Raw genomic sequence first — 25,587 nt, 5'->3', positions numbered from 1 at the left:
TATTCCCTCACACTGCAGAACTGCCTCCTCATCATGTGTGTTTTCACTCGTGGGTACTAGCTTGCTCGCCGTATCATGTCCACGTGCCCAGTGTTTACTGTGCCGCGGTTGGTATTCAAGCGCACCCTTTTTGGAACTGTATAAGCACCACAGAGACAAAAAAGCAGGTTTACCACTGCACAGATTCTCCAGTGTGTGTGTGTGTGTGTGTGTGTTTGTAGGGGGGAGGTGTATTAAGCAAAAATGAAAGATTATGACCTCACTTGTGTGCTCAGGTAAACATTTTGTCTTAAGATTGTTGTTATGACGTATGAACAAAAAAAAAAAAAAAAGCCTGTAGCTTCATGGAAGAACCTGCGTCCAGCTGGACAGTCCACCATCACCTTCCTACGATGTCCTCTAATGTCTGATTTACTGCTTGTGTTGTTCTCACTCTGATGTAAGTGGCTTTGGATAAAAGCGTCTAAATGACTGTAGAATAGAATAGAATAGAATAGAACAGGAGGAGACGAACTGGCATCTGATCCGTAACGAGGCAATGACATGTTTAGTCTGTTTTAAAGCCGGAATACTTGCAACATCACGGCAGAATCACTGGGATGTTCAGACTGCTGTTTGGTCGGACCCCGGTCCGCTTCCAAGGATAGTACTGTTTATAGAATCTGAATCAGATTTATTGTCACTGAACCAGCATCGCGGCACAATGAGATTAAATCCAACCCGTCCTAGTATAGACATTATAACATACATATGACATAAACAGGACCAGGCAGACTGAGGCAGCAGACACAGAGCATGTACACCTCATTATAGAAAAGCATATTCATACAGTCACAACTTAAATAAAATTTATTGGTGTGTCTCCCAGCACATCCTTCCATGGGTGCATTCAATCCATCTCAGGAATGAAGGGAAGGGTCCAACAAGGCGGTGTCTGCATGCATGTGTGTGTGGAAATGAGTGTCTGTGAACTTCCTTCCAGTCTCTGCCATGTAGTAACTGTACCATGGAAAAGTTTGTTTTAAATGGAATATTCAGCAAATATTCGGACCCACAGCCTCCCGAACCAAATCAGCTTTGTCGTGGGGTTGCGAGGCATGATGCTACTGCTGTAGGAAAAAACGAAGTTTATCATGAGTCTCGACGAGAAGAAGAGATCTGCCACTCCGATCCACAAGGGATCTGAATGAGGACTCTGCTCACACTGTTAGAAATTACAGGAGGTGTGTATTCGTTTCAGACATCTTTTGCATACTTAAAGGCACAAATAATGGTTCCCTACAGTTTGGTTTCTTTGATTAACTGTAAGTTGTGAATTGATCAAGTAGAAACAAGAAGAAATTAAATAAAGGGATTAAAATTCCTCGACACGATATTATATCTTCAACCAATATTCTTACCTAGCAGAAAATTCAGGTGGTTAAAAGCCTATGCGAAGTCCCCAAAAATTGCAGTTCACCCCTCCTCCACTAGGGGCTCCAAAACAGTGGGTTTTTTCCTGGTCGTAGAACAGTGGTCCAACTCTGCACTTTCTTCAGGGTCCTGGAGTGGGCCTGGGAGTTTGCCCAACCAGTCTACATGTGTTTTGCGGACTCGGACAGACTTTTTCCCCAGGGGCTCTAGTTGGAGATGAACCGGGAGTATAGAATCCAGTAAGCCTTTGTGCCCTACCTCCACAGGTGGGAAATCGTCAAATCAGACCAAGTCCCCTGGACTATCCCGGTGTGGATGTCAGGATACAGGTTTAGATAATGATATTTGCTGTTATGGTTCTGCTGTCCTGTTATTAATTAACAAGTCAACTAAGAACAAAACCTTATTATTTCACACAGAAGTTTTCCATACTTGCACAAGTGCATAAAAAAAAAATTAAGTGCAAATCTCCAGTTTTCGTGCAAAAACGTGCTCATGCATGTGGTATCTCAAACCCTGTTATTTTATGTCATTGCTTTTCCTCTGGTGTTAATCCTTGTTCTCTTTTGTTTATGCTTCAAGGCTTTAGAGCAAAGCTTGAACAGTCTGGCTCTAACCAGCTTTGGAGTGATGGACACCACCTTGGAGGAGGTTTTCCTCAAAGTGTCTGAGGAGGACCAGTCTCTAGAGAACAGTGATGTTGGTGAGACATCTTTCCTCCATTATTCCTCTTTAGTGGATCCTCTTACATTTGACTGAGCACCCACTAAAAATGATGCTGTTGTGTTGGTTAACGCTGTGATGATAATCCTTTCTTGGTCTCTTCCCTTCTGTTCCTGAGCAGACATCAAGGGTTCCCCTGAAGGTAGCTCAGTGGGGAAATCATCTGTGGGTTCATATCCCCAGATGGAACCTCAACCGGAGTCAGGGTCCATGGCACAGAAGCCAGAGGTGGAGTTGAGCAACCTCGTTCTTTGCTCTAAATTGAACCAGAGCCAGTCTTCCTTAAAGTCCTCCTCCTCTGTGGGCTCAGTCAGGGGGGATGAAGGAGGACTTTATGCAGACTTTTATGGAGACTACTGTCCTCTTTTTGACAATGACCAAGAGTCTGAGTCGGCCAGCCTGCGAGGTGAGACAACAGCCTGACTCAGTTGTTATATTATCTTACAAAGGATCTCTTAGAATAAACTTATTAAATCAGTAAAAACCTAAGTGGTAAAATTTTTTTGGTAGTAGGCGTTCATACGATCTCCATTTCATTATTTCACTTTCTTTGTCTCCTTCACCCTCAGGGAATACGGAGAATCGCTCACCCCAAGAGGCAGAAGCACTGCAGGGGCAGGGTAGCTTCAAGTTGGAGGGCTGGTGGCTAAAATTAAGTCAGTTTCATGGACTAATAGTGAAGAGGTTCCACTGTGCGAAGAGGAACACCAAAGGGCTTTTCTCCCAGATTCTCCTGCCTGCATTCTTTGTCTGCGTTGCCATGACTGTCGCCTTATCGGTACCTGAGATCGGTGAGCTGGTTTGGTTTGAATCGTTCCTCTTATTCAGCAGAGGTATATGTTGATGTATAGGTTAAACTTGTCAAAAAAACAAAAAACTTAAAAATTATTTTTGCGCGGGGCACACTGGAGCTTGGATCGTATGTGGATGTGTCCTGCTCCTGCTCCTTCACATTCTCTTTAAATACATTTACAAACTACTCTTTTGTTTGACAAGATCTGAGCTCAGTCAGTAAGGTCCACGAAATGACAAGGAAAGGCAGAACACACCAGGACTGGGCAGATAAGATGGCTAAGGCTAACACACGGACGCCACAATACTACCATGACATCGTGGAGGGAGATGGGCCTTCCCTCTCATTTGTGGTCAGGCTAATCAAAAAATTTTGAAACAAGACTTGTTCCTCTAAGGTAGGTGTCTCCAACTCTACTCCTCGAGAGCTACCATCCTACAGGCGTTAGTGTTTTCTTGGTACAACCCACTTGATTCAAATAAAAAAGGTTCAACAACTTATCTTCTGCACCTACCTGTTAGTGAGACATTATTTGGTAGCTCTCGAGGACCAGAACTGGAGACCCCTAATCTATGGGCACTCTCGAGTTCATCACTGCTATATTTGGTTCTCGTCTCATGGATGTTGGAGCTTATCTTCAAGATATGGATACCACAGTCACTGAGCTCAAGGCTAAATGTGTAACCCTGAGCAAAAGCACCACCGTGCTCATGTCTCAAATTGAAGATCTAGAGTCCAGGAACAGACGCCAGAATCTGAGGATGTTGGGAATTCCACAAAGAACTGAGGGGCACAAGTTAACATTGTTTATGTCCAACTTTTTTGTCGAGCAACTTGGTATGGCCGGCTCTGAGACCATTCTTTAGCAGCATGGAATCCCATTAAACAGAAAAAAATGTTAGATTTTACATAGACTTGTCAAGTTTATCTGTATAGCACCTTATTAGTTTTTCATAGTTTTTATTCAACTGGATTTAGAAGTGTCTGCAGTTGGTGAGTTTAATCTACTCGAGTAGTTCGTTCCACCTGTCTAAAACAATACAGCTAAATGCTGCTTCTCCATTTCGTCTGGACTCTGGTCTGGTCCATAGTCTTGACTGTGCCCAGGTCTCCGGTCTGGTTTCCAGTCTCTAGTCTGGTCTCTGGTCAGGTCTCTGGTGTGGTCCCTTGTCTGGTCTCTTGTCTGGTCTCGGGTCTGGACTCTGATCTAGTCTGTGGTCTTGACACCGGTCTGGACTATGCTCTTGACTTTGATCGGGTCTCTGGTCTGGTCTGGTCTCTGGTCTGGACTCTGCTCCTGACTCTGGTCAGGTCTCTGGTCTGGTTTCTCGTCCTGTCCCCGGTATGGTCCCTGGTCTAGTCTGAGTACTCTCAGAGTACCACTCTCTCCTTAACTGTTTGCTGTATGTATTAAACCAAATTCAGTTTAGTTTAAATGAAAGATATCTGCAGTGTTATAAAGACAGGTATGTTCAAGTAGAAAGATATTTTACCTGGTAGAACAATGTTCTGCCTGGTAGAACAATGTTCTGCCTGGTAGAACAATGTTTTGCCTGGTAGAACAATGTTTTGCCTGGTAGAACAGTGTTTTGTCTGGTAGAACAGTGTTTTGCCTGGTAGAACAATGTTTTTCCACGTAGAACAATGTTCTGCCTGGTAGAACAATGTTTTGTCTGGTAGAACAATGTTTTGCCTGGTAGAACAATGTTTTTCCACGTAGAACAATGTTCTGCCTGGTAGAACAATGTTTTGCCTAGAACATTGTTCTACCAGGCAAAACATTGTTCTACGTGGAAAAACATTGTTCTACCAGGCAAAACACTGTTCTACCAGGCAGAACATTGTTCTACCAGACAAAACACTGTTCTACCAGGCAGAACATTGTTCTACCAGGCAGAACATTGTTCTACGTGGAAAAACATTGTTCTACCAGGCAAAACACTGTTCTACCAGGCAGAACATTGTTCTACCAGTATTGTAGTTTTTTTTTTTAGTTAATTTTTTTTTTTTTTTTTTTTTTTAAATATTGAAAATCTTACATACTCTACCTTTAAGGAGCAAATGACAAAAAAACCATTCCACCCTGGAAATCCTTTTCCTGTGAATCATCCTTGTCCTGGGAAATATCCTTGTCTATGAAAGCATCTGTGTCCATGGGATCATCCTGGTTCTCGAAGACATCCTTGGAATGGAATTATCCATGTCAATAGGAATAAATTTGGCCAGGGGAGCATCCTGGGAAGCATTCCAGTCAAAAGATGTTGGTCCAGGGAAGCATCAGATCAATTACATTCAAAATCATTATTTCGGGTGTCATGTTTCAGCAAAACATATTAAGCGCAGCGTCCATGATGGAACCTGTGAAAAGCACAGAGAGAATGACAGCACTGAGTCATCAAACACATTGCAGCACCATAGTCTTTTTGTACATTTAGTATAACTTGTTTTTTACAATATGTGAATGAAACCATAAGTGGTGCATGATGATTCTTGTCTGTTGTTTTACAGGAGATTTACCACCACTGATCTTGTCTCCATCTCAGTATCATAACTACACACAACCAAGAGGCAACTTCATCCCCTATGCCAATGAAGATAGACCCCAGTACAGGTAGCATCTTTTCATAATAAACTGCCTCAAAAAATAAAGGGAACACTAAAGTACTACGTTGTAGATCTGAATGAATGAAATATTTTTATTAAATACTTTGTTCTTTCCATAGTTGAATCTGCTGACAACACAATCACACAAAAATGATCAATGAAAACCAAACATATCAACCCATGGAGGTCTGGATTTGGAGTTCTACTCCAAATGAAAGTGGAAAAACACACTACAGGCTGATCCAACTTTGATGTAATGTCCTTTAAACAAGTCAGAATGAGGCTCAGTAGTGTGTGTGGCCTCCGCGTGCCTGTATGACCTCCCTACAACACCTGGGCATGCTCCTGATGAGGTGGTGGATGTTCTCCTGAGGGATCTCCTCCCAGACCTGGACTAAAGCATCCGCCAACTCCTGGACAGTCTGTGGTGCAACTTGGTGTTGGTGGATGGACCGAGACATGATGTCCCAGATGTGCTCAGCTGGATCCAGGTCTGGGGAACGGGCGGGCCGGTCAATAACATCAATGCCTTCATGTTGCAGGAACTGCTGACACACTCCAGCCACATGAGGTCTAGCATTGTCTTGCATTAGGAGGAACCCAGGGCCAACCGCACCAGCATATGGTCCCACAAGGGGTCTGAGGATCTCATCTCGGTACCTAATGGCAGTCAGGCTACCTCTGGCGAGCACATGGAGGGCTGTGCGGCCCTCCAAAGAAATGCCCCCCCACACCATTACTGACCCACTGCCAAACCGGTCCTGCTGGAGGATGTTGCAGGCAGCAGAACGTTCTCCACGGCGTCTCCAGACTCTGTCACGTCTGTCACATGTGCTCAGTGTGAACCTGCTTCCATCTGTGAAGAGCTCAGGGCGCCAGTGGAGAATTTACCAATCTTGGTGTTCTCTGGCAAACGCCAAACGTCCTGCACGGTGTTGGGCTGGAAGCACAACCCCCACCTGTGGACGTCGGGCCCTCATACCACCCTCATGGAGTCTGTTTCTGACTGTTGGAGCAGACACATCTGTGTCCTGCTGGAGCTCATTCTGCAGGGCTCTGGCAGTGCTCCTCCTGTTCCTCCTTGCACAAAGAAGGAGGTAGCGGTCCTGCTGCTGGGTTGTTGTCCTCCCACGGCCTCCTCCACGTCTCCTGATGTCCTGGCCTGTCTCCTGGTAGCGCCTCCATGCTCTGGACACGACGCTGACAGACACAGCAAACCTTCTTGCCACAGCTGGCATTGATGTGCCATCCTGGATGAGCTGCACTACCTGAGCCACTTGTGTGGGTTGTAGACTCCGTCTCATGCTACCACTAGAGTGAAAGCACCGCCAGCATTCAGACCAAAACATCATCCAGAAAGCATCGGAACTGAGAAGTGGTCTGTGGTCTCCACCTGCAGAACCACTCCTTTATTGGGTGTGTCTTGCCAGTTGTCTATAATTTCCACCTGTTGTCTATTCCATTTGCACAACAGCAGGTGGAACTGGTTGTTAATCAGTGTTGCTTCCTAAGTGGACAGTTCCATTTCACAGAAGTCTGGTTGACTTGGAGTTACATCGTGTTGTTTAAGTGTTCCCTTTATTTTGTTGAGCAGTGTATATTCTAGTGGAAACTATGAAACATATTTGAATACTGTGTGATCCATACACAAGTGTCAGATGTTTAACATTGTGTGGGCTCTAGTGTCATTTAATGTTCAGCAGTAGATGAGAAAGTGGATCAGGGAGATATCAGAACTGAACCTTACACTTGCATGTAAGGAGCTGGTGAACTAAACACCTACATAAGCATTCAAGCTCCAACAAAGCTAGTTATTTGTATTGTCTTTCCGTCTTGTAATTTTGGTCCTAAGGTGCAACTGTTATTTTACAGTCTAGTAACAGTGCTGCTCTAATCTGTTGCCTCCACTGTCTGAAAACTCAGTCAGAAACAATTGTTAAACTCTCTGCCTCCAAATCAGCTCGGGAGGCTGAGAAAAGCTGCAGATAGCTTCGGGTAAACTCCCTTCACTTCACCCAACAGCGACGAAGTTCAGAAAACTAGACATAGCATTACAGAGCGGCTTTAAACAGAAATATGTGTGAAGGTGTGACAATGAACTGAGATAAACAGAGGAGAAGAGATAACTGAAGTCATCATTAATTATAAACGCATGTCCCACTCCTGCTTTCAGAAGTAAGCTGTCACCAGATGCCAGTCCACAGAAGATCATAAACACCCTTCGTCTGCCTTCAGGTGTGGGGGCTACATGTGTCCTTAAGACCCCCTACAACAGCACTCTAGACCAACTGGCGCAGACCCTCAACCCCTATGCCAACAACTCCAAGACCCTGGCTGCTCAATACTTTGATTCCATGTGTCTTGACTCCTTCACCCAAGGGGTCCCATTGTCCAACTTTGTCCCCCCTCCACCTTCACCAGCACCTTCAGAGGATCCAGACCCCCATTTTGAGGATGGACTGTGGAACTTTACTATTGCCCCCCCAACAATAGCTCATGGTGAGTACATCACACATGGCTAACTTTGTGTTACATCTTAGTAACGACAGATTGACAACTTCTAACAAGTCCTGACATTCTTTGACATGTGATGACATTTGGTCTGAGTTAGTATGTCATGATCAGATGTTTTCTGATGTGTTGACATGTATAACATGTCTGGTAAGTTCTGACATACAGTGGCATGCCATGACTATGACGTGGTCCAAGAGGTGTGGACGCTGGCGGTCCGATCCCCGGCTGCAGAAGCTGGCTCTAGGGATGTGGAACGTCACCTCTCTGGTGGGGAAGGAGCCTGAGCTTGTGCGCGAGGTTGAGCGGTTCCGGCTAGATATAGTTGGACTCACCTCGACGCATGGCTTGGGCTCTGGAACCAGAACCCTCGAGAGGGGCTGGACCTTCTTCCACTCTGGAGTTGCTCATGGTGAGAGGCGCCGAGCAGGTGTGGGCATTCTCATCGGCCCCCAGCTTGGTGCCTGCACGTTGGGGTTTACCCCGGTGGATGAAAGGGTAGTTTCCCTCCGCCTCCGGGTGGGGGGACGGGTCCTGACTGTTGTCTGTGCTTATGCACCGAACAGCAGTTCAGAGTACCCACCCTTTCTGGAGTCCTTGGAGGGAGTGCTGGAGGGTGCTCCTTCTGGGGACTCCATTGTTCTGCTGGGGGACTTCAATGCTCACGTGGGCAATGACAGTGAGACCTGGAGGGGAGTGATTGGGAGGCATGGTCCCCCCCCTCTGAACCCAAATGGTGTTTTGTTATTGGATTTCTGTGCTCTGTACACCTGGCATCAGGACTCCCTGGGTCGCGGTTCGATGATCGATTTTGCCAAGACAAAAACTCGGGCATGGGAGGAGTTCGGCAAGGCCATGGAGAAAGACTTCTGGACGGCTTCGAGGCGATTCTGGTCCACCATCCGGCAGCTCAGGAGGGGGAAGCAGTGCTCCATCAACACTGTGTACAGTGGAGGTGGGGAGCTGCTGACCTCAACTCGGGACGTTGTGGGTCGGTGGAGGGAATACTTCGAAGACCTCCTCAATCCTACCAACACGTCTTCCGATGAGGAAGCAGAGCTGGTGGACTCAGGGGTGGACTCTCCTATCTCTGGGGCTGAAGTCGCTGAGGTGGTCCAAAAGCTCCTTGGCGGCAAGGCCCCGGGGGTGGATGAGATCCGCCTGGAGTTCCTTAAGGCTCTGGATGCTGTGGGGCTGTCCTGGCTCTGTCGTGGTGAAGAAGGAGCTGAGCCAGAAAGCGAAGCTCTCGATTTACCAGTCGATCTACGTTCCTACCCTCACCTATGGTCATGAGCTGTGGGTCGTGACCAAAAGAAGGAGATCTCGTATACAGGCGGCTGAAATGAGTTTCCTCCGCAGGGTGGCCGGGCTCTCCCTTAGAGATAGGGTGAGGAGCTCGGTCATCCGGTAGGAGATCAGAGTAGAGCCGCTGCTCCTCCGCATCGAGAGGAACCAGTTGAGGTGGCTCGGGCATCTGGTCAGGATGCCTCCTGGACCTCCCTGGTGAGGTGTTCCAGGCACGTCCCTCTGGGAGGAGACCCCGGGGAAGACCCAGGACACGCTGGAGGGATTATATCTCTCAGCTGGCCTGGAAACGCCTTGGAATTTCTTTATTTTCTGCTCTTTTCTGTTTTCTTTCTTATCTCTCATCTCCCACCACCTTGTCAGGTGTAGCTCTAATACCTAAATTAAGCAATGACTATTTTCAAAATAAAGCATAATTTATGCCATGAAAAGCAACCTTATATTTGTAAGGCTCATCTTTACAGGGCAAATTTCAGTCTTGGGGTTCTTTAATTTTGAGTATTTGATAAGGATGCACAGATCCACTTTTCTGGGGTTCTGATCCAATACTGATATCTGAAGATACTGATATTTGCTGATATAATATTTGTTTATGTGAACATATATATGTGAATATGGTTATTATTGCTGTTCTAACTTTGTAAGATTTCATTAGGTTGTAATACATTACCCATCCTTTCTTGTGTTAATTCACCAATACAGATGTAACATTACAGAATTAATAATTTCAACAAGTTTTTTTTTGTTTCGACACAATATACCCAAAAACAACTCTACATGTGCAATTTTGAAACAACAATCTAGCTTTAGTGTAACAAAAAAAAAGTCAAATTTTAACATTCAAGGCATGTATTTATTTATTTAATACACAGGCAGTGCATATTAATAAACATTTCTGTCAATAAAAATTGCCAGAAGGTTGTTTTTCATCTGCAGTCCCTAGACAGATGTCTTTACATGGCAATATAACTGTAGTACATTAAATAAAAGTAACATTTAGGCTAAAAGTAAATTAGCGACGGAACATACCAACAATCAGAACAACAACAACAAAAAAGAAACACTTACACACTTACAAGGCAAGATGGCAGAGGGGCAGTGACAGCAGGTTTAGTTCATTTTGACAGCTCTGATTGTCAGTGAACAATTTCTTTAACTGTTTCTTAAATAAGATATATGTATTCAGATTTCTGATGGTTATGAGGGTTTTGTTTCCATTCAGTCGCAGCTGGAACAGAAAAAGCAGTCTGACCAAACACACTTTTTCTTAAGGAAATGAGACAATCTCCCCTCGCTGCACCTCAAGTTCTGCTGTGATCAGCTGTTCAGATGTTAACAAACTAGTGAAGACGATGATAAACCATGCATAATTTTATACATAAGACAGTGATTTGAGTATTTGACCATGTTTTCCCGGCTCAGTATTCTGTGTTTCTGTAATATAGGACAATGGTGAGCAATGCTGGGTTTCTTACATTCCATGATCTCACATATCACTTATTGTTCTCTTTAGGCTTGTGCTACATCTTTAAAACCTCTGCAATCACTGTACAAACAGAGGTTTTAAAGACGTAGCCCAAGCCTAAAGTGAACAATAAGTGATATGTGAGAAGATCATGGAATGCATGTACATGTTTTCTGCCGATGTGGACATCTGATGGCGAATGTGTCTAAAGTTACTGAGGCTGAATTTGATTCTATTACAGACCCTTTTTACATGTGGTTTAAACATGACAGTTTTGAATCCATTATAACACCCAAACAGTTTTATTCTGACACAATCTGCAGCCTTTCTCCTTAAACAAAAACATCTGGCTGTGGGATTATTATTAGACTTGGTGAAGAATATTGCAACAGTTCTAGATTTGTTTAGCTATAAGCAGGAGTACTTCAACCCAGCTGTGATGTTGACCATGGCATTGGTGAGCTTCCCTGCCACTTGAGAGATATTGTTGCCCTGAACATAGACTGCAGTGTCATCAGCATATATCTGCACAGAGACATCATGGCAAACAAATGGGAGGTCATTAATGTACAGTGAAAATAACAAGGGTCCCTAATTTGATCCTTGTGGAAGACCAGTAGACAGACTGAGGGCTGCAGATTTAAATGATTTGAATCTGAACTGGTGGGAGTGGTCAGTGAGATAAGAGTCAATCATGGAAGGGCATCTGAGGAAAAATTAAGAGTTGCCTAATTTTGACAGTAAGATTTTGTGATTGACAGTGTCAAAAGCCTTTTTGAGATCCAGGAAGACAGCATTTATTTCTTTGAAAACAGCCTTGCCACACCTTTTACTTCAAAATACTGAAGCTCTTAAAACATAAATGTTAAAAACCAACATAAAAGTGTGGCAAAGCAACCAAATGACATTTTCTTTGCTTAATTATTGCCTGTGGTGACTAAGTCACTTTTTAAAAAGTGGGGGGCAGATTTTTAAATGAAAAGTAGCTTTTCTGCATTATCAGCTGTAGGTCTATTCTGATTTTCATCTACAATGTGAGACACTTTCCACACGCTGCATGGTGCGGAGAGGCATCTCTGTGCTTCTTGAGCCAAAGCGGGGAACCGCACTTCATTAGCCTCCCTGTACTGTAGCGGATTTTCTCCACATGCAGTTGTTGGTCTCTAACGGAATAGCCACACCCACCATTTACCGGTGTTGATTCTTGGTCTTCTGCTACTTCTTCAAACTAGGTCTGGGCGATATATCGAATATACTGGAGATATCGTGGCTAGTCCTCTGTGCGATATAGAAAATGCCTATATTCGTCATATTGGAGTATCCTGTTGTCACGCAGGTGTTTTTAGCTGTGGGCGGGGTTTCCTCCCTCCTCCTCGACTCTGCACCGCTTTGCACAGACAGTTAAAGCAAGCGCACCTCGTTACGTACATAACATGAGCTACGTGCTACGTCATGAGAGGCAGCGTGGAGCCACTTTCTCACTAAATCTGGCGACTTCTTGTGAAAAGCGACAAATCTAGCGACTTTTACAGGAGTTATTGGAGACTTTCCTGGTGTTTTGGCGACTGACTTTAAAGCGCATATTGTAAAGTTATTGTCAGAAGGAGAGTCTCTCCCCGTCCTAAAGCACTCAGTCGCTCCGGCTGCAGCTGCAGCCAGTCAGAGGAGCAGAGAGGACACCTGCACGACTCCACCTACAGTCACAATGAACAGCCAAATCCACCACTGATCCCGCTCTGGATTACAGAGTGGGACGTAAATTACAACGTTTTTCACGTCACGCAAAAATAATTCATTCTATTTGATTACATTCACAGCCTCTGTCACTTACTCACCTCATGTGTGACACAAGCATATTTATCTGGGTCCTCATGTCTCTAGAAGTACAGAAAGCAGTGGGAATCAAATCCTGAATTAAAAGCTGGCTGAAGCCGTTTATTGGAGACGATACGAGGACATTCTGCCTGGATTATAAGACTGATTTCTACGCTAAACTCTGCGATTAAAAAATACAAAAATATATATTCATAAAGCAAAGCCTAGTTCAACCCAAAGCAAGCCACAAAAAAAAACAACAAAAAAAACAACAACAACAAAAAAACAATTATAGAAAAAACAAACGTATCTCTGTCAAAGTGTCTCTTTTGGGTCACTGTGCAGTCCCAAGCCCAGATAGAGGAGGAGGGTTGAACATGCAGCTATTCCATAAAACACAACAATCCTTTGGCTAAATTTGATATTTGATAATCTAACATTTAATAAAGCAGGACAAAGCAGATTTATACAATGTGGTTTTAATGGTATTCAAAATAATTTTTCAAAGGGATAGACTGTTTCAGTGGCAAAAAAAGAATAGAAGAAAAATAGTGCAGGATCCATCATCTGGCGGTGGTTTTGTGTAATGAGTTACCGTGAGGATCCGTAATTCAGCCACACACAGGGAGTTCTGGACAAATGACCAGTTTATTGGTGGAGGAGTATGAACAGAAGATCAGTCCAGGGGAGTGGTCTGCAGAAGAAACCAGGCAACAGCTGGGAGGTAAACAGGATGGCAAAATACTCATCCAGGCAAAGACAAGGCTCAGAGATCCAAAGACAGGCAGGGTCGGTAACCAGAAGATCCGAAAGGTAGCGGTGTCCGTCGAGGGCAAGGCAAGGAGGGTAATCCAGGGGCATGAAGCAGAAGGTCGGCAACTGAGGACCAATCTGTAGAATGCTGGAACAAAACTAGACATAGGTCTGATTATTATCTGGCAGAGAAGGAGGGATTGGAGGGAGCTTAAGTAGGCAGTGAGAGAAAAGGAAACCAGGTGAACTGAATGAGGTAGCAGAGGCAATTAGGAAACCAGCAGGTGGATCGAGTAATCAATGATGAGCGCCAGGAGATCAGGGTGGCAAAAACATGACAGTTTTGATACCGGAGAGAGGATGTTGACCAAACAACTGTCGTATGCAAAGTATGTTGCAGAAGTGTCGCCACAAAAGGTCGTAGTACCACAGATTTATCTCATCATTTGAAAAGTCCCCCCTAGAGCATCTATTTTCATACGTTGCATTTATTACATCATGCAAAGTCACTTTATTTTGTTTTAAAATGACATGTTTCTGCCACTGCTTTAACTGTTCAATAAATACGGTTTGGATCAATTTGCTTCGTTACAATTTCATCCTTTTGGCATGAATGTTAAAAATCGGCATATCTTAATGCAGTATGAACAATTATGTTTTAATATAGACACAAAATCATCTGATGTGATTGTATGCACCAAAGCATTAGGTCAAGGCTAAGGTCAATATCAAGATATATATCGTATATCGTGACATGCCATAAAAATATCGGGATATTACTAAAAGGTCATTTCGCCCAGCCCTACTTTAAACACACTGTCCAGACTGCTGCTGGGCTGCGCCTTGCGAGTCTTCCTGGGAGGTGGCTCTCCATGTTCCTCCTCCGCCTCTCTTGGATATCCTCTGCAGCTCCAGCTTCAGCATTTCCTTGGCCCTTCCACCCCTTATGTCAGAGAAAAAAAACTTCTTTATATCTGAAACAGTGAAAACAAAAAGTATTCACATTTGCACATGCTCAGCGAACAAAATCTGCACACTTTACCTTGGATCATGTAAAGTAGAGATGCAGTGGAGTGGGTTTTTCTCCGTGTCGACGCCTCTAGACAGCTGCAGTTAAGGTCATCTTCATGATCCTCGTCCATTTTTCTGTTTAACAGTCTGAGAAGCAGTCACAGCAGGAACGCCATCTGGTGCCAGTGAATCAGAGGAACTCCGTTGTTGTGTCAACTACTCAAATGGAGCCAGGACAAAAGTCTTTTCCAAAAGTGCCCACTGGTGAGCAGTGAGATTGTCGGGAAGCTGTGTTCTTTCCCGTATATTCCCAGATCCCTCTTCTGCGCCTGCAGCATGTAGAATGTGCTATTCCAGCGGGTTTGCACATCCTGCTGGAGTCGTTTAATTGGTTGGTTGAGCCCCTCTGAATGTTGTGCAGGCGGGAGTAAGCTAGAGCAGAGTGTTTAAAATGTCCAAATATTTTCCATTCGACTGCTACAGCACCCAAAACACTTCTGTCTGCCAAAAGGCCTTCATGAACAGCCGCTTGAGAATGTGTAGCACATGGCAAGCTTAGGAGTCCAGCATCACTCATGGCTTTTATCATGTTTTTGGCGTTATCACACAGCATGACATGAACAGAACTTTTTGGGATCCTCCACATCTGAAGCATGTCATCAAACACACCTGCCATAGCTTGACTAGTGTGCGAACCCCTAAAGTGTTTTGCATGTAGGACGCCTCTCAGTGTGGAGTTTGCATGTTCTCCCTGTGTGTTCGTGGGTTTTCCAGTTTGCTTCCACCATTGATGATTTGGGCGGCTGTAGCTCAGGAGCAGTCAGCTTGCGACGGATCGATTCCAGGCTTCCCCTGACTATGTGCCGAAATGCCCTTGGGCAAGACGCTCAACCCCAGTGTTGGGTTATGAGTGTGTGAAAAAAAGCGTCTGCTAAATGACTGTAGTAGAGAGCGGGATGAAATGTCCCTGAGTGAGTGTGAATGGTTGTCTCCCTGTGTGGTTATGTGATGGACTGGTGGCCTGTCCAGGTGTCCCTGCCTCTCGCCCACTAAATGCTGGGACAGACTCCAGCTTTCCTTTAATTGAAACAAGTGGTTAAAAAAACGGGCAGGTGATTGATTGTTATCAATATGTAGGAAAATGCATTTACTTGTGTTTCAATTTAAAGGAGTCATAACCGGGCTTTTCATGTCCCCACTGTCCTCTAACTGTTTTTAAATAACTGTTTCAAAACTTATTAAACCAAAAAAATGTTAAAAAGTGCTTTTTCTGACCCTTCATTCATAACAAAACTTTTCTCGCAAGAATTCATGCAAGATTTTCACCAACCTGGATATGGATTAAAATAATGTTAATAAGGTGCTCGCTAATTGATCGCTGGAAGTCCGGAGTTGGAAGGGGGGCGAGGCCAGTAGTCTCCATGCTAAAAACATTAGCGGCTAGTGATAGCAGCTAACCCGACAGCAGCAGCTTTCTGAATTCAGCATTTATGTCTGAACCGGACTCTGAGCCTGAGAGAGAAGATACCGAGATGGTGGAAGGAGCACGTTTACAACAATCTGTCTCTGAATGGTAAAGTCCTCACTTTTAATGTCTGCTCGCCTTGCCTGTTCAGATAGCATGTTGACAATGAGGCATGTCGTTCATGTTAATACGTCTCAGTTTTATTCCGTGTTGGACCGTTTTTTTTTAACAATAAATGTACTTTTTAACACAATCCAAAGTTACAGATGTAAAAAATGAAACGGATGTTGACTGAACCGGTCGGTACGGTCAATGTTCAGCTGCCGGCCGGTCTGCACCCAGATAAGCACACACACATTTTAACCACACGGAGTTTCACAAAGCAGCGCTTTTATTGAGGTTTTATTTACCGTCACTTGTTTTTCTAAATTAATCAGCTTATTTATATTTCCCGTTTTAGTCAGGAATGTGAAAAATGTCGTTATGTCAACATGACAGATCTCTGGTTGATGCAACCACTGATGTGGGCTGCTGTGTTACTGTACAGATAAATAACATGAAGTCAGATATCTTGTATCATTGATCAGGCTTCCTGCTAATATCTCGTGTTTTATATATTCCAGCATCACTTACCATCTATTATGTTGGTCTAATTGTTTGTTAAGCTGCACATGCCAACAGAAATAGACAGCAAGATATTATTACTGTGCTTAGAAAATAACATTTCTCTTTTCATTTCCTTCGGTCCTCAGAAGGATAAAGCAGGTCCAAACTCCTCCGTGTCTGACCCAACATCCTGGCGTGGAACCAGTCTGCTTCAACGCTTTTTCATTACAAAATGCAGGAAACATTTATGAGCAGGATTATGTACATTTACCTGTCGGAGGGAATGAGAGGCAAGTTTCTCTTCAATGCCAAAAAATTCCGAAATAAAGCTAATCAAATGGCAAATAACTGTAAAAGGTGATTATATATGTTCTTGCCATTTCATATTACATATGAGAAATAGTAACTTTGCTGCAGTCACTTAGGACAATAGCAATTGAATTAAAGTAAATACAGAACTTTACCATATACACATTTATGCATCTGACTTATGAAAGTAAAATGTAAAGCTGAAGTAAAAAAAAATACAGCTCTTTAAAATACAATATCTTTATTAGTGTACAGAAATAAAACCAATGCTCATTTTCAATGTAATAAAATAAAAATGATAATTTTCACTCTTAGTTATTGATTCTGTTAACACAGTAGCTGAGTTTTCTGGGTTTTATGTGGACTCTCGTGGTTCTGGAGCCGGATGAGCGAGCCTCCACAGCAATCTTCATCATCATCATCATCATCATCATCATCTGCCTGCAGACTGGCTGAGATGTTACCTTCATTGCTGTTGTCTGGGTTCCTTTTCTGCACAGAACCAGATACTGACATCAGAACAAGCAATAAAAGTGCCTCTTAGCTTCCATTAATAATGTATGTGTTTGATTAATTATCATTTTCTGTATATAAAATTAATCAAACGACAAACCTGTATTTCTGAAGAGAGGGTGGAAAGTCCTTGATGAAGCTGTGTTCCAGTTGTTGCCTGCATTGTAGGGTCAGTCTGCTCCAACATCAACTTTTAGACATCAGTAGACCGCTGGTGCTGCGCATGGCGTGAGATGTGCTGGACTAAAATCTGCAAATACAAGTTAAAAAAATATCAAATCATCACATAAATAGATTGTAGGTGTAAATAGCTGCAGTTTAAGAGTTATCAAATATTGTAATACCAATAGATCAAATCAAACTGTATAAAGCACTTTCGTGCCAAAGGCAACACTTTTTTGGAAAGCTTATTCAATAAAACAGGTTTTCACACACCGAAAGATTAACATAGAATAATAAAAACCACACTTATTTTATTTCACACAGTTATACACAGACACAATTTCCCCAAACCTTTGTGTCTTCACTGCCATCCATCCATCCATCCATCTTCTGCCGCTTATCCGGGGTCGGGTCGCAAGGGCAGCAGCCTAAGCAGGGAAGCCCAGACTTCCCTCTCCCCAGCCACATTTGCCAACTCTGCGGGGGGATCCCGAGGCGTTCCCAGGCCAGCCGAGAGATATAATCCCTCCAGCATGTCCTGGGTCTTCCCCGGGGTCTCCTCCCAGAGGGACGTGCCTGGAACACCTCACCAGGGAGGCGTCCAGGAGGCATCCTGACCAGATGCCCGAGCCACCTCAACTGGTTCCTCTCGATGCGGAGGAGCAGCGGCTCTACTCTGATCTCCTCCCGGATGACCGAGCTCCCCACCCTATCTCTAAGGGAGAGCCCGGCCACCCTGCGGAGGAAACCCATTTCAGCCACCTGTATACGAGATCTCGTTCTTTCAGTCACGACCCACAGCTCATGACCATAGGTGAGGGTAGGAACGAAGATCGACTGGTAAATCGAGAGCTTCGCCTTCTGGCTCAGCTCCTTCTTCACCACGACAGACCGGCGCAGAGTCCGCATTACTGCAGACGCCGCACCGATCTGTCTGTCGATCTCGCACTCCATCCTTCCCTCACTCGTGAACAAGACCCCGAGATATTTAAACTTCTCCACTTGAGGCAGGACCTCACTCCCGACCCGGAGAGGGCAATCCACCCTATTCCGGCTGAGGACCATGGTCTCAGATTTTGAGGTGCTGATTCTCATCCCAGCCGCTTCACACTCGGCAGCGATTCGCTCAAGTGAGAGCTGGAGATCACGACCAGATGAAGCCAACAGGACCACGTCATCCGCAAAAAGCAGAGACCCAATCCTGAGGCCACCAAGTCGGATCCCCTCAACACCTCGGCTGCACCTAGAAATTCTGTCCATATAAGTTATGAACAGAATCGGTGATAAAGGGCAGCCTTGGCGGAGTCCAACCCTAACCGGAAACGAATCCAACTTACTACCGGCAATGCGGACCAAGCTCTGACACCTGTCGTACAGGGACCGGACAGCCCGTACAAGGGGGTCCGGTACCCCATACTCCCAGAGTACCCCCCACAGGAGCCCCCGGGGGACACGGTCGAATGCCTTCTCCAGGTCCACAAAGCACATGTAGACTGGTTGGGCAAACTCCCATGCCCCCTCCAGGAACCCAAAGAGGGTATAGAGCTGGTCCACTCTTCTGCGACCAGGACGAAAACCACACTGCTCCTCCTCAATCCAAGATTCGACTATCCGGCGGACCCTCCTCTCCAGGACCCCTGAATAGACCTTACCAGGGAGGCTGAGGAGTGTGATTCCCCTGTAATTGGAACACACCCTCCGGTCACCCTTCTTAAAAAGGGGGACCACCACCCCAGTCTGCCAATCCAGCGGTACTGCCCCCAATGTCCAAGCGATGCTGCAGAGACGTGTCAGCCAGGACAGCCCCACAGCATCCAGAGCCTTAAGGAACTCCGGGCGGATCTCATCCACCCCCGGGGCCTTGCCACCAAGGAGCTTTTTGACCACCTCAGCGACTTCAGCCCCAGAGATAGGAGAGTCCACCCCTGAGTCCGCCAGCTCTGCTTCCTCATCGGAAGACGTGTTGGTAGGATTGAGGAGGTCTTCGAAGTATTCCTTCCACCGACCCACAATGTCCCGAGTTGAGGTCAGCAGCTCCCCATCTCCACTGTACACAGTGTTGACGGAGCACTGTTTCCCCCTCCTGAGCCGCCGGATGGTGGACCAGAATCTCCTCGAAGCCGTCCGGAAGTCTTTCTCCATGGCCTCGCCAAACTCCTCCCATGCCCGAGTTTTTGCCTCGGCAACAGCCGAAGCCGCATGCCGCTTAGCCCGCCGGTACCCATCAGCTGCCTCCAGAGTCCCACAGGCCAAGAAGGCCCGATAGGACTCCTTCTTCAGCTTGACGGCATCCCTCACTGCTGGTGTCCACCAACGAGTCCTTGGATTACTGCCACGACAGGCACCAACGACCTTACAGCCACAGCTCCGGCTGGCCGCCTCATCAATAGAGGCACGGAACACAGCCCATTCGGACTCAATGTCCCCTGCCTCACTCGGGACATGGTTGAAGCTCTGCTGAAGGTGGGAGTTGAAGCTCGCTCTGACGGGGGACTCAGCAGACCCTCACAACACGTTTGGGCCTGCCAGATCTGACCGGCCTCCTCCCCCACCACCTGAGCCAACTCACCACCAGGTGGTGATCAGTTGAAGCTCCGCCCCCCCTCTTCACCCGAGTGTCCAAGGCATGTGGCTGCAGGTCCGACGATACGACTACAAAATCCATCATGGAACTGCGGCCCAGGGAATCCTGATGCCAGGTGTACATATGGACACTCTTATGTTGGAACATGGTGTTTGTTATGGACAATCCATGACGAGCACAGAAGTCCAATAACAAAACACCATTTGGGTTCAGAGGGGGGGGACCATGCCTCCCAATCACTCCCCTCCAGGTCTCACTGTCATTGCCTACGTGAGCATTGAAGTCCCCCAGCAGAACAATGGAGTCCCCAGAAGGAGCAGCCTCCAGCACTCCCTCCAAGGACTCCAGAAAGGGTGGGTACTCTGAACTGCTGTTCGGTGCATAAGCACAGACAACAGTCAGGACCCGTCCCCCCACCCGGAGGCGGAGGGAAACTACCCTTTCATCCACCGGGGTAAACCCCAATGTGCAGGCACCAAGCTGGGGGCTGATGAGAATGCCCACACCTGCTCGGCGCCTCTCACCATGAGCAACTCCAGAGTGGAAGAAAGTCCAGCCCCTCTCGAGGGTTCTGGTTCCAGAGCCCAAGCCATGCGTCGAGGTGAGTCCAACTATATCTAGTCGGAACCGCTCAACCTCGCGCACAAGCTCAGGCTCCTTCCCCACCAGAGAGGTGACGTTCCACGTCCCTAGAGCCAGCTTCTGCAGCCGGGGATCGGACCGCCAGGGTCCCCGCCTCTTGCTGCCGCCCAGCTCACATTGCACCCGACCCCTACGGCTCCTCCCGCAGATGGTGAGCCCACGGGAGGTGGGGCCCATGTAACCCTTTCAGGCTGAGCCCGACCGGGACTCATGGGCGAAGGCCCGGCCACCAGACGCTCGCTCTCGTACCCCACCTCCAGGCCTGGCTCCAGAGGGGGGTCCCGGTAACCCGTGTCCGGGCAAGGGAACATTCATGCCCAGGTTGGTCGTCATCATAGAGGTCGATGAGCCGTGCTTGGTCTGGTCCCTCCCCTAGACACCTGTTTGCCATGGGTGACCCTACCAGGGGCATAAAGCCCCCGACAACATAGCTGCTAGGATCTTCGGGACGCACAAACCCCTCCACCACAATAAGGTGACGGCTCAGGGAGGGGTCTTCACTGCATGTAGATAAAATAAAACATAACTTTCAGATCCATCATACTAAGAGTCAGACCTCCACATCCACAGAGGCTGCAGCTGCAGATATTAAGCATAGCTCCCGTTTTACAAACATGACGTGAAGATGTCAGAAATAAAAAATTTTGCATTCTAGTTCGGTGAATAAATCCAATGATGGAAATAAAAAGGCAGTAGAACATCACTTAAAAAAAGACAAAACTAATCCATATCCTCCCTGCTGATATCTAATAGGTGAAATGAAATGAATGAAATAAATGAAAAATGCTTTATTAATCCCCAAAGGGAAATATTATAGTATATAATAATAACTAGAGGAGGTGGTCCCAGCTGGCCTGGTTTCTTTAGTTTATATAGTTATTTGCTTTTAAATAGGTCTTACCAGTAGGTTTTATACCCTGCTGATTTTAGCCTTCATTTTTTGTGTTTAATAAAAAGTTTAAACTCCTCACGTCTCTTCTTAATAAACAGGAATAAGCATTTATTTCCTGGAGCCCTGTGCCCCAGGTGGCGTTGTCTGGCATTAGTATGAAATAAAAGTTAACTTTCTCATTTTACCTTTTGTTAAGTTATTTTTAAGACCTTACCACTCTACCACACTCGGAACACAAACCAGTTCACACGTTAGTCTGGGAACGTGGTAAACTGGTTTGTGTTTGGGACAAAACCAGTTCACACATTAATCTGGGAATTTGGTAAACTCTTTTGATGCTATACATGGGTCAATGCTTACTTATATGGCTTATAGAACATGTGATGTCAGGATACATAGACATGACACCATGGAAGCTTTATGTGATGCTGTTTGAATCATTTGTTGTTTTATGCCTTGTTAATATGATCTTTACAGATGATTATAATTTGTGCATTATTTTAATTGGGTGACTGATGCATATTCTATTCTACAGTCACTTTTATCCAAAGTGACCTACAAATGAAAGGAAATTTAAATGAAAAATACTTTATTTATCCCCAAAGGGAAATATTGTAATATATAATAATAATAACTAGAGGAGGTCTTGTTCCGGAGGCTGATGGCTGCTGGCAGGAATGATCTTCTGTATCTTTCAGTCTTACATCGGACCTGAAGAAGCCTCTCACTGAACACACTTTGTTGTTTCATCACTGTGTTGTGGAGAGGGTGTGAAGAATCCTCCATCATCTTCATCAGCTTGTGCAGCATTCTTCTTTGGACAATCAGCTCCAGCGGCTCCAGAGTTACTCCAAGCACAGAAGCAGCTTTCTGGATCAGTTTGTTGATTCTCTTCAAGTCTCTGGTTCTGATGCTACTACCCCAGCAGATGCTGCAAAGCTGACTGCACTCTCCACAACAGACTTATAGAAGATATGCAACATCTTGGTGCAGACGTTAAACCATCTCAGCTTCCTTAAGAAGTACAGTCTGCTCTGACCTTTCTTGTAGATGTAGTCAGTGTTGCATTTCCAGTCCAGTTTGTTGTCCAGCTGAACTCCAAGATACTTGTATTCCTCCACCACCTCCACCTCCTTTCCCAGGATGGAAACAGTGCTTTGTTTATTCTTCTTCCTCCTGAAGTCAACAATCATCTCTTTTGTTTTGCTGCTATTTAATATGAGATGATTGTCACCGCACCATTTAACAAGCTGACTGACCAGTTCTCTGTACTCTGCTTCTTGTCCATCCCTGATACACCCCACAACTGCAGAGTCATCAGAGTATTTCTGCAGATGACAGGACTCAGAGTTGTACTGGAAGTCTGAGGTGTACAGAGTGAAGAGGAATGGCCAGAGTACAGTTCCTTGTGGTGCACCAGTGCTGCTGACCTCCATCTCAGACACACAACCTTTCAGTCTCACAAACTGGGGTCTGTTTGTGAGGTAGTCATAGATCCAGGTGGTTGTGGAGGTATCCACCTGGAATTTATGGAGCTTCTCACATAACAAAGCAGGCTGAATGGTATTAAAAGCACTGAGAAATGAAAGAACATGACCCTCAGAGTGCTGCCTGAATGGTCCAGATGAGAGTGTGCTCTCTGGAGCAGGTATATGATGGCATCTTCAACCCCAAGTCCATTACGATATGCAAACTGGAATGGGTCCTGAAAGGTGTTTACTTGCTTGTTGAGGTGAGCCAGTAAGAGTCTCTCCAGGACTTTCATGATGTGAGATGTCAGGGCAACTGGTCTGTAGTCACTTGGTTCAGCTGGTTGTGTTTTTTTAGGCACTGGAACAAGGCAGGAGGTTTTCCACAGCACTGGGACTCTATTTTGTCTCAGACTGGTGTTGAAAAGGTGCTGGAGAATCGGACATAGTTGTTCTGAGCAGGTCTTGAGAACTCTGGGACTGACACCATCTGGACCTGCAGCCTTGTTCTGGTTCAGTTTCTCAAGTTGCTTCATAACCTGATTGCAGGAGACAAACAAGGTGGAGGTCTCAGGATGTCCTGATGTGGAGGGAGATGAAGCTGTGTTCTGGTCCATGACTGAGCTGCAGGGTGACAGATTGGAGGCGTGACAGGAAAGCAGTGGGCTTATGGAGGGTGTGTGGTCTGTTGGGCTGGAGGTAGGGGGTGAACTGAACCTGTTGAAGAATATGTTCAGCTCATTAGCTCTGTCCAGACCTCCATCAGGCTGGTCCCCCTTTAACTTGAAGCCGGTGATCTTCTTCATTCCAGACCACACATCCCTCAGGTTATTCTGCTGGAGCTGACTTTCTAACTTCTTCCTGTAGTCCTCCTTGCACTTCTTAGTTGTTGTTTTAAGTTGTTTTTGTGTTGCCCTCAATAACTCCCTGTCTCCATCCCTGAAGGCTTTCTTTTTGATGTTCAGCAGCTTTTTCAGGTCACTGGTGATCCAGGGTTTGTTATTGGGGAAGCACCTCACTGTTCTTGTTGGGACGATGCTGTCCACACAGAAGTTTATGTAATCTGTCACACACTCAGTCATGGCGTTGATGTCGTCTCCATGAGGTTCACAGAGGACGTTCCAGTCTGTAGCCTCAAAGCCTCCTCTAAGAGCATCTTCAGCTTCAGCAGACCAGATGTTGATAGTCTTTGTGATGACTGGTTGCTGCTGAACGATGGGCTTGTAGGTGGAGGTGAGAAGAACCAGATTATGGTCAGATCTTCCTAAAGGAGGCAGGGCAGAACAACTGGATCCATTATTCATATTTGCATAAAATAAGTCCAACATCTTATTTTGTCTGGTGGAGCAGCTGACAAACTGCTGGAATGTTGGTAGAGTTGCAGAGAGGGAGACGTTGTTGAAGTCTCCGGAGATCGCCATGAATGAGTTTGGATGCTGTGTTTGTAGCCGAGCAACGACGGAGCTGATGACGTCACAGGCTGTGTCTGGTGCGGTACCAGGTATTATATAAACCGCTACCAGAATAACACAGGTAAACTCTCTGGGTAAATAATATGGACGGAAGCTCACAGCTAACAGTTCCATGTCCCTTGTGCATATCTTCTCCTTGACAGTAACATGTCCAGGATGACACCAACGCTGGTTAACCACCACTGCAATTCCACCACCCTTTAGCTTTCCGCTGTGTTGTTCAAGCGGGACAAGACCCGTTCCTTCAACTCCGAATGGTTCAAGAGGAAAACATGGCTAACAGCAAGTGTGGTAAAAAAATCACTGTTCTGCTTTCCTTGCTTGCTCTTTGGAGGAGATACTACATGGACTACATCTGGATTCAAAGATTTAAAACATCTTTCGGAACATCTTGCTAAGCAGGAGAGCAGTGGCTCACATGGTGAAAATGCTCTTAAACTGGGCTCGCTTGGCAGCGCTAACATTGCATCTCAAATAAATTCCGCCCACAGACGTTCCATTGAACTACTTAATCAACAAACTGAAGAAAACGGGTATGTGCTTGGGAGAATTATCACAAGCCTAAAACTTTGTGGTAAATGTGAAATTGCCTTACGGGGCCGTGATGAATCTGCAGATTCAGTGAACCCTGGTGTTTTCAGGAGCATCGAGACAATGTGTGAGGGTGACTCCAGACTCAGACGACATCATGAATCGCAGCCGTACGTCAAAGGGACCTCTGCAATAATTCAAAATGAACTTCTGGAGTGTATGTTTAATGCATATCCAGAGGAAGTTATGAAGCAGGGGTCTGAAGCTCCTTTCATCGCAGTTCAAGCAGATGAAACAACAGACGTCTCCTGTAAATGGCAGATGGTTGGACTGCGCTACATGACTGGAACTACTGTGAAAGAGAGGTTTTGGAAGTTCATTGAGGTGAAAGATAAAACGGCGCCTGGTCTTGCTAGTGCAATAAAAGAAGCCATCGAGCCTTTAAAATTGAAAGAAAAATTAATTGCGCAATCATATGATGGTGCGGCAGTCATGAGTGGGCACATCCGTGGAGTTCAGACCCGGATCCAGGAGGTGAACCCAAATGCA

General features: G+C 45.6%; 1 protein-coding gene across 1 annotated transcript in view; it reads left to right on the top strand.

Annotated features, from left to right (window-relative positions):
* Positions 1-25,587, top strand: part of abca2 (ATP-binding cassette, sub-family A (ABC1), member 2) — a 191,309-nt gene that overhangs the window by 123,263 nt on the left and 42,459 nt on the right. Inside the window, exons 25-29 of the mRNA XM_079250795.1 lie at positions 1,996-2,116; positions 2,258-2,542; positions 2,706-2,927; positions 5,438-5,540; positions 7,707-8,032. Coding sequence (XP_079106921.1) covers positions 1,996-2,116; positions 2,258-2,542; positions 2,706-2,927; positions 5,438-5,540; positions 7,707-8,032 — 1,057 coding nt within the window. The remainder of the gene's footprint in view (positions 1-1,995; positions 2,117-2,257; positions 2,543-2,705; positions 2,928-5,437; positions 5,541-7,706; positions 8,033-25,587) is intronic.

This window comes from Telmatherina bonti (genome assembly GCF_933228915.1).
Source record: "Telmatherina bonti genome assembly, chromosome: 13".
Lineage (NCBI taxonomy): Eukaryota > Metazoa > Chordata > Actinopteri > Atheriniformes > Telmatherinidae > Telmatherina > Telmatherina bonti.
The sequence above is the reverse complement of the archived record's forward strand: the minus strand, read 5'-3'. Positions and strand labels throughout refer to the sequence as shown.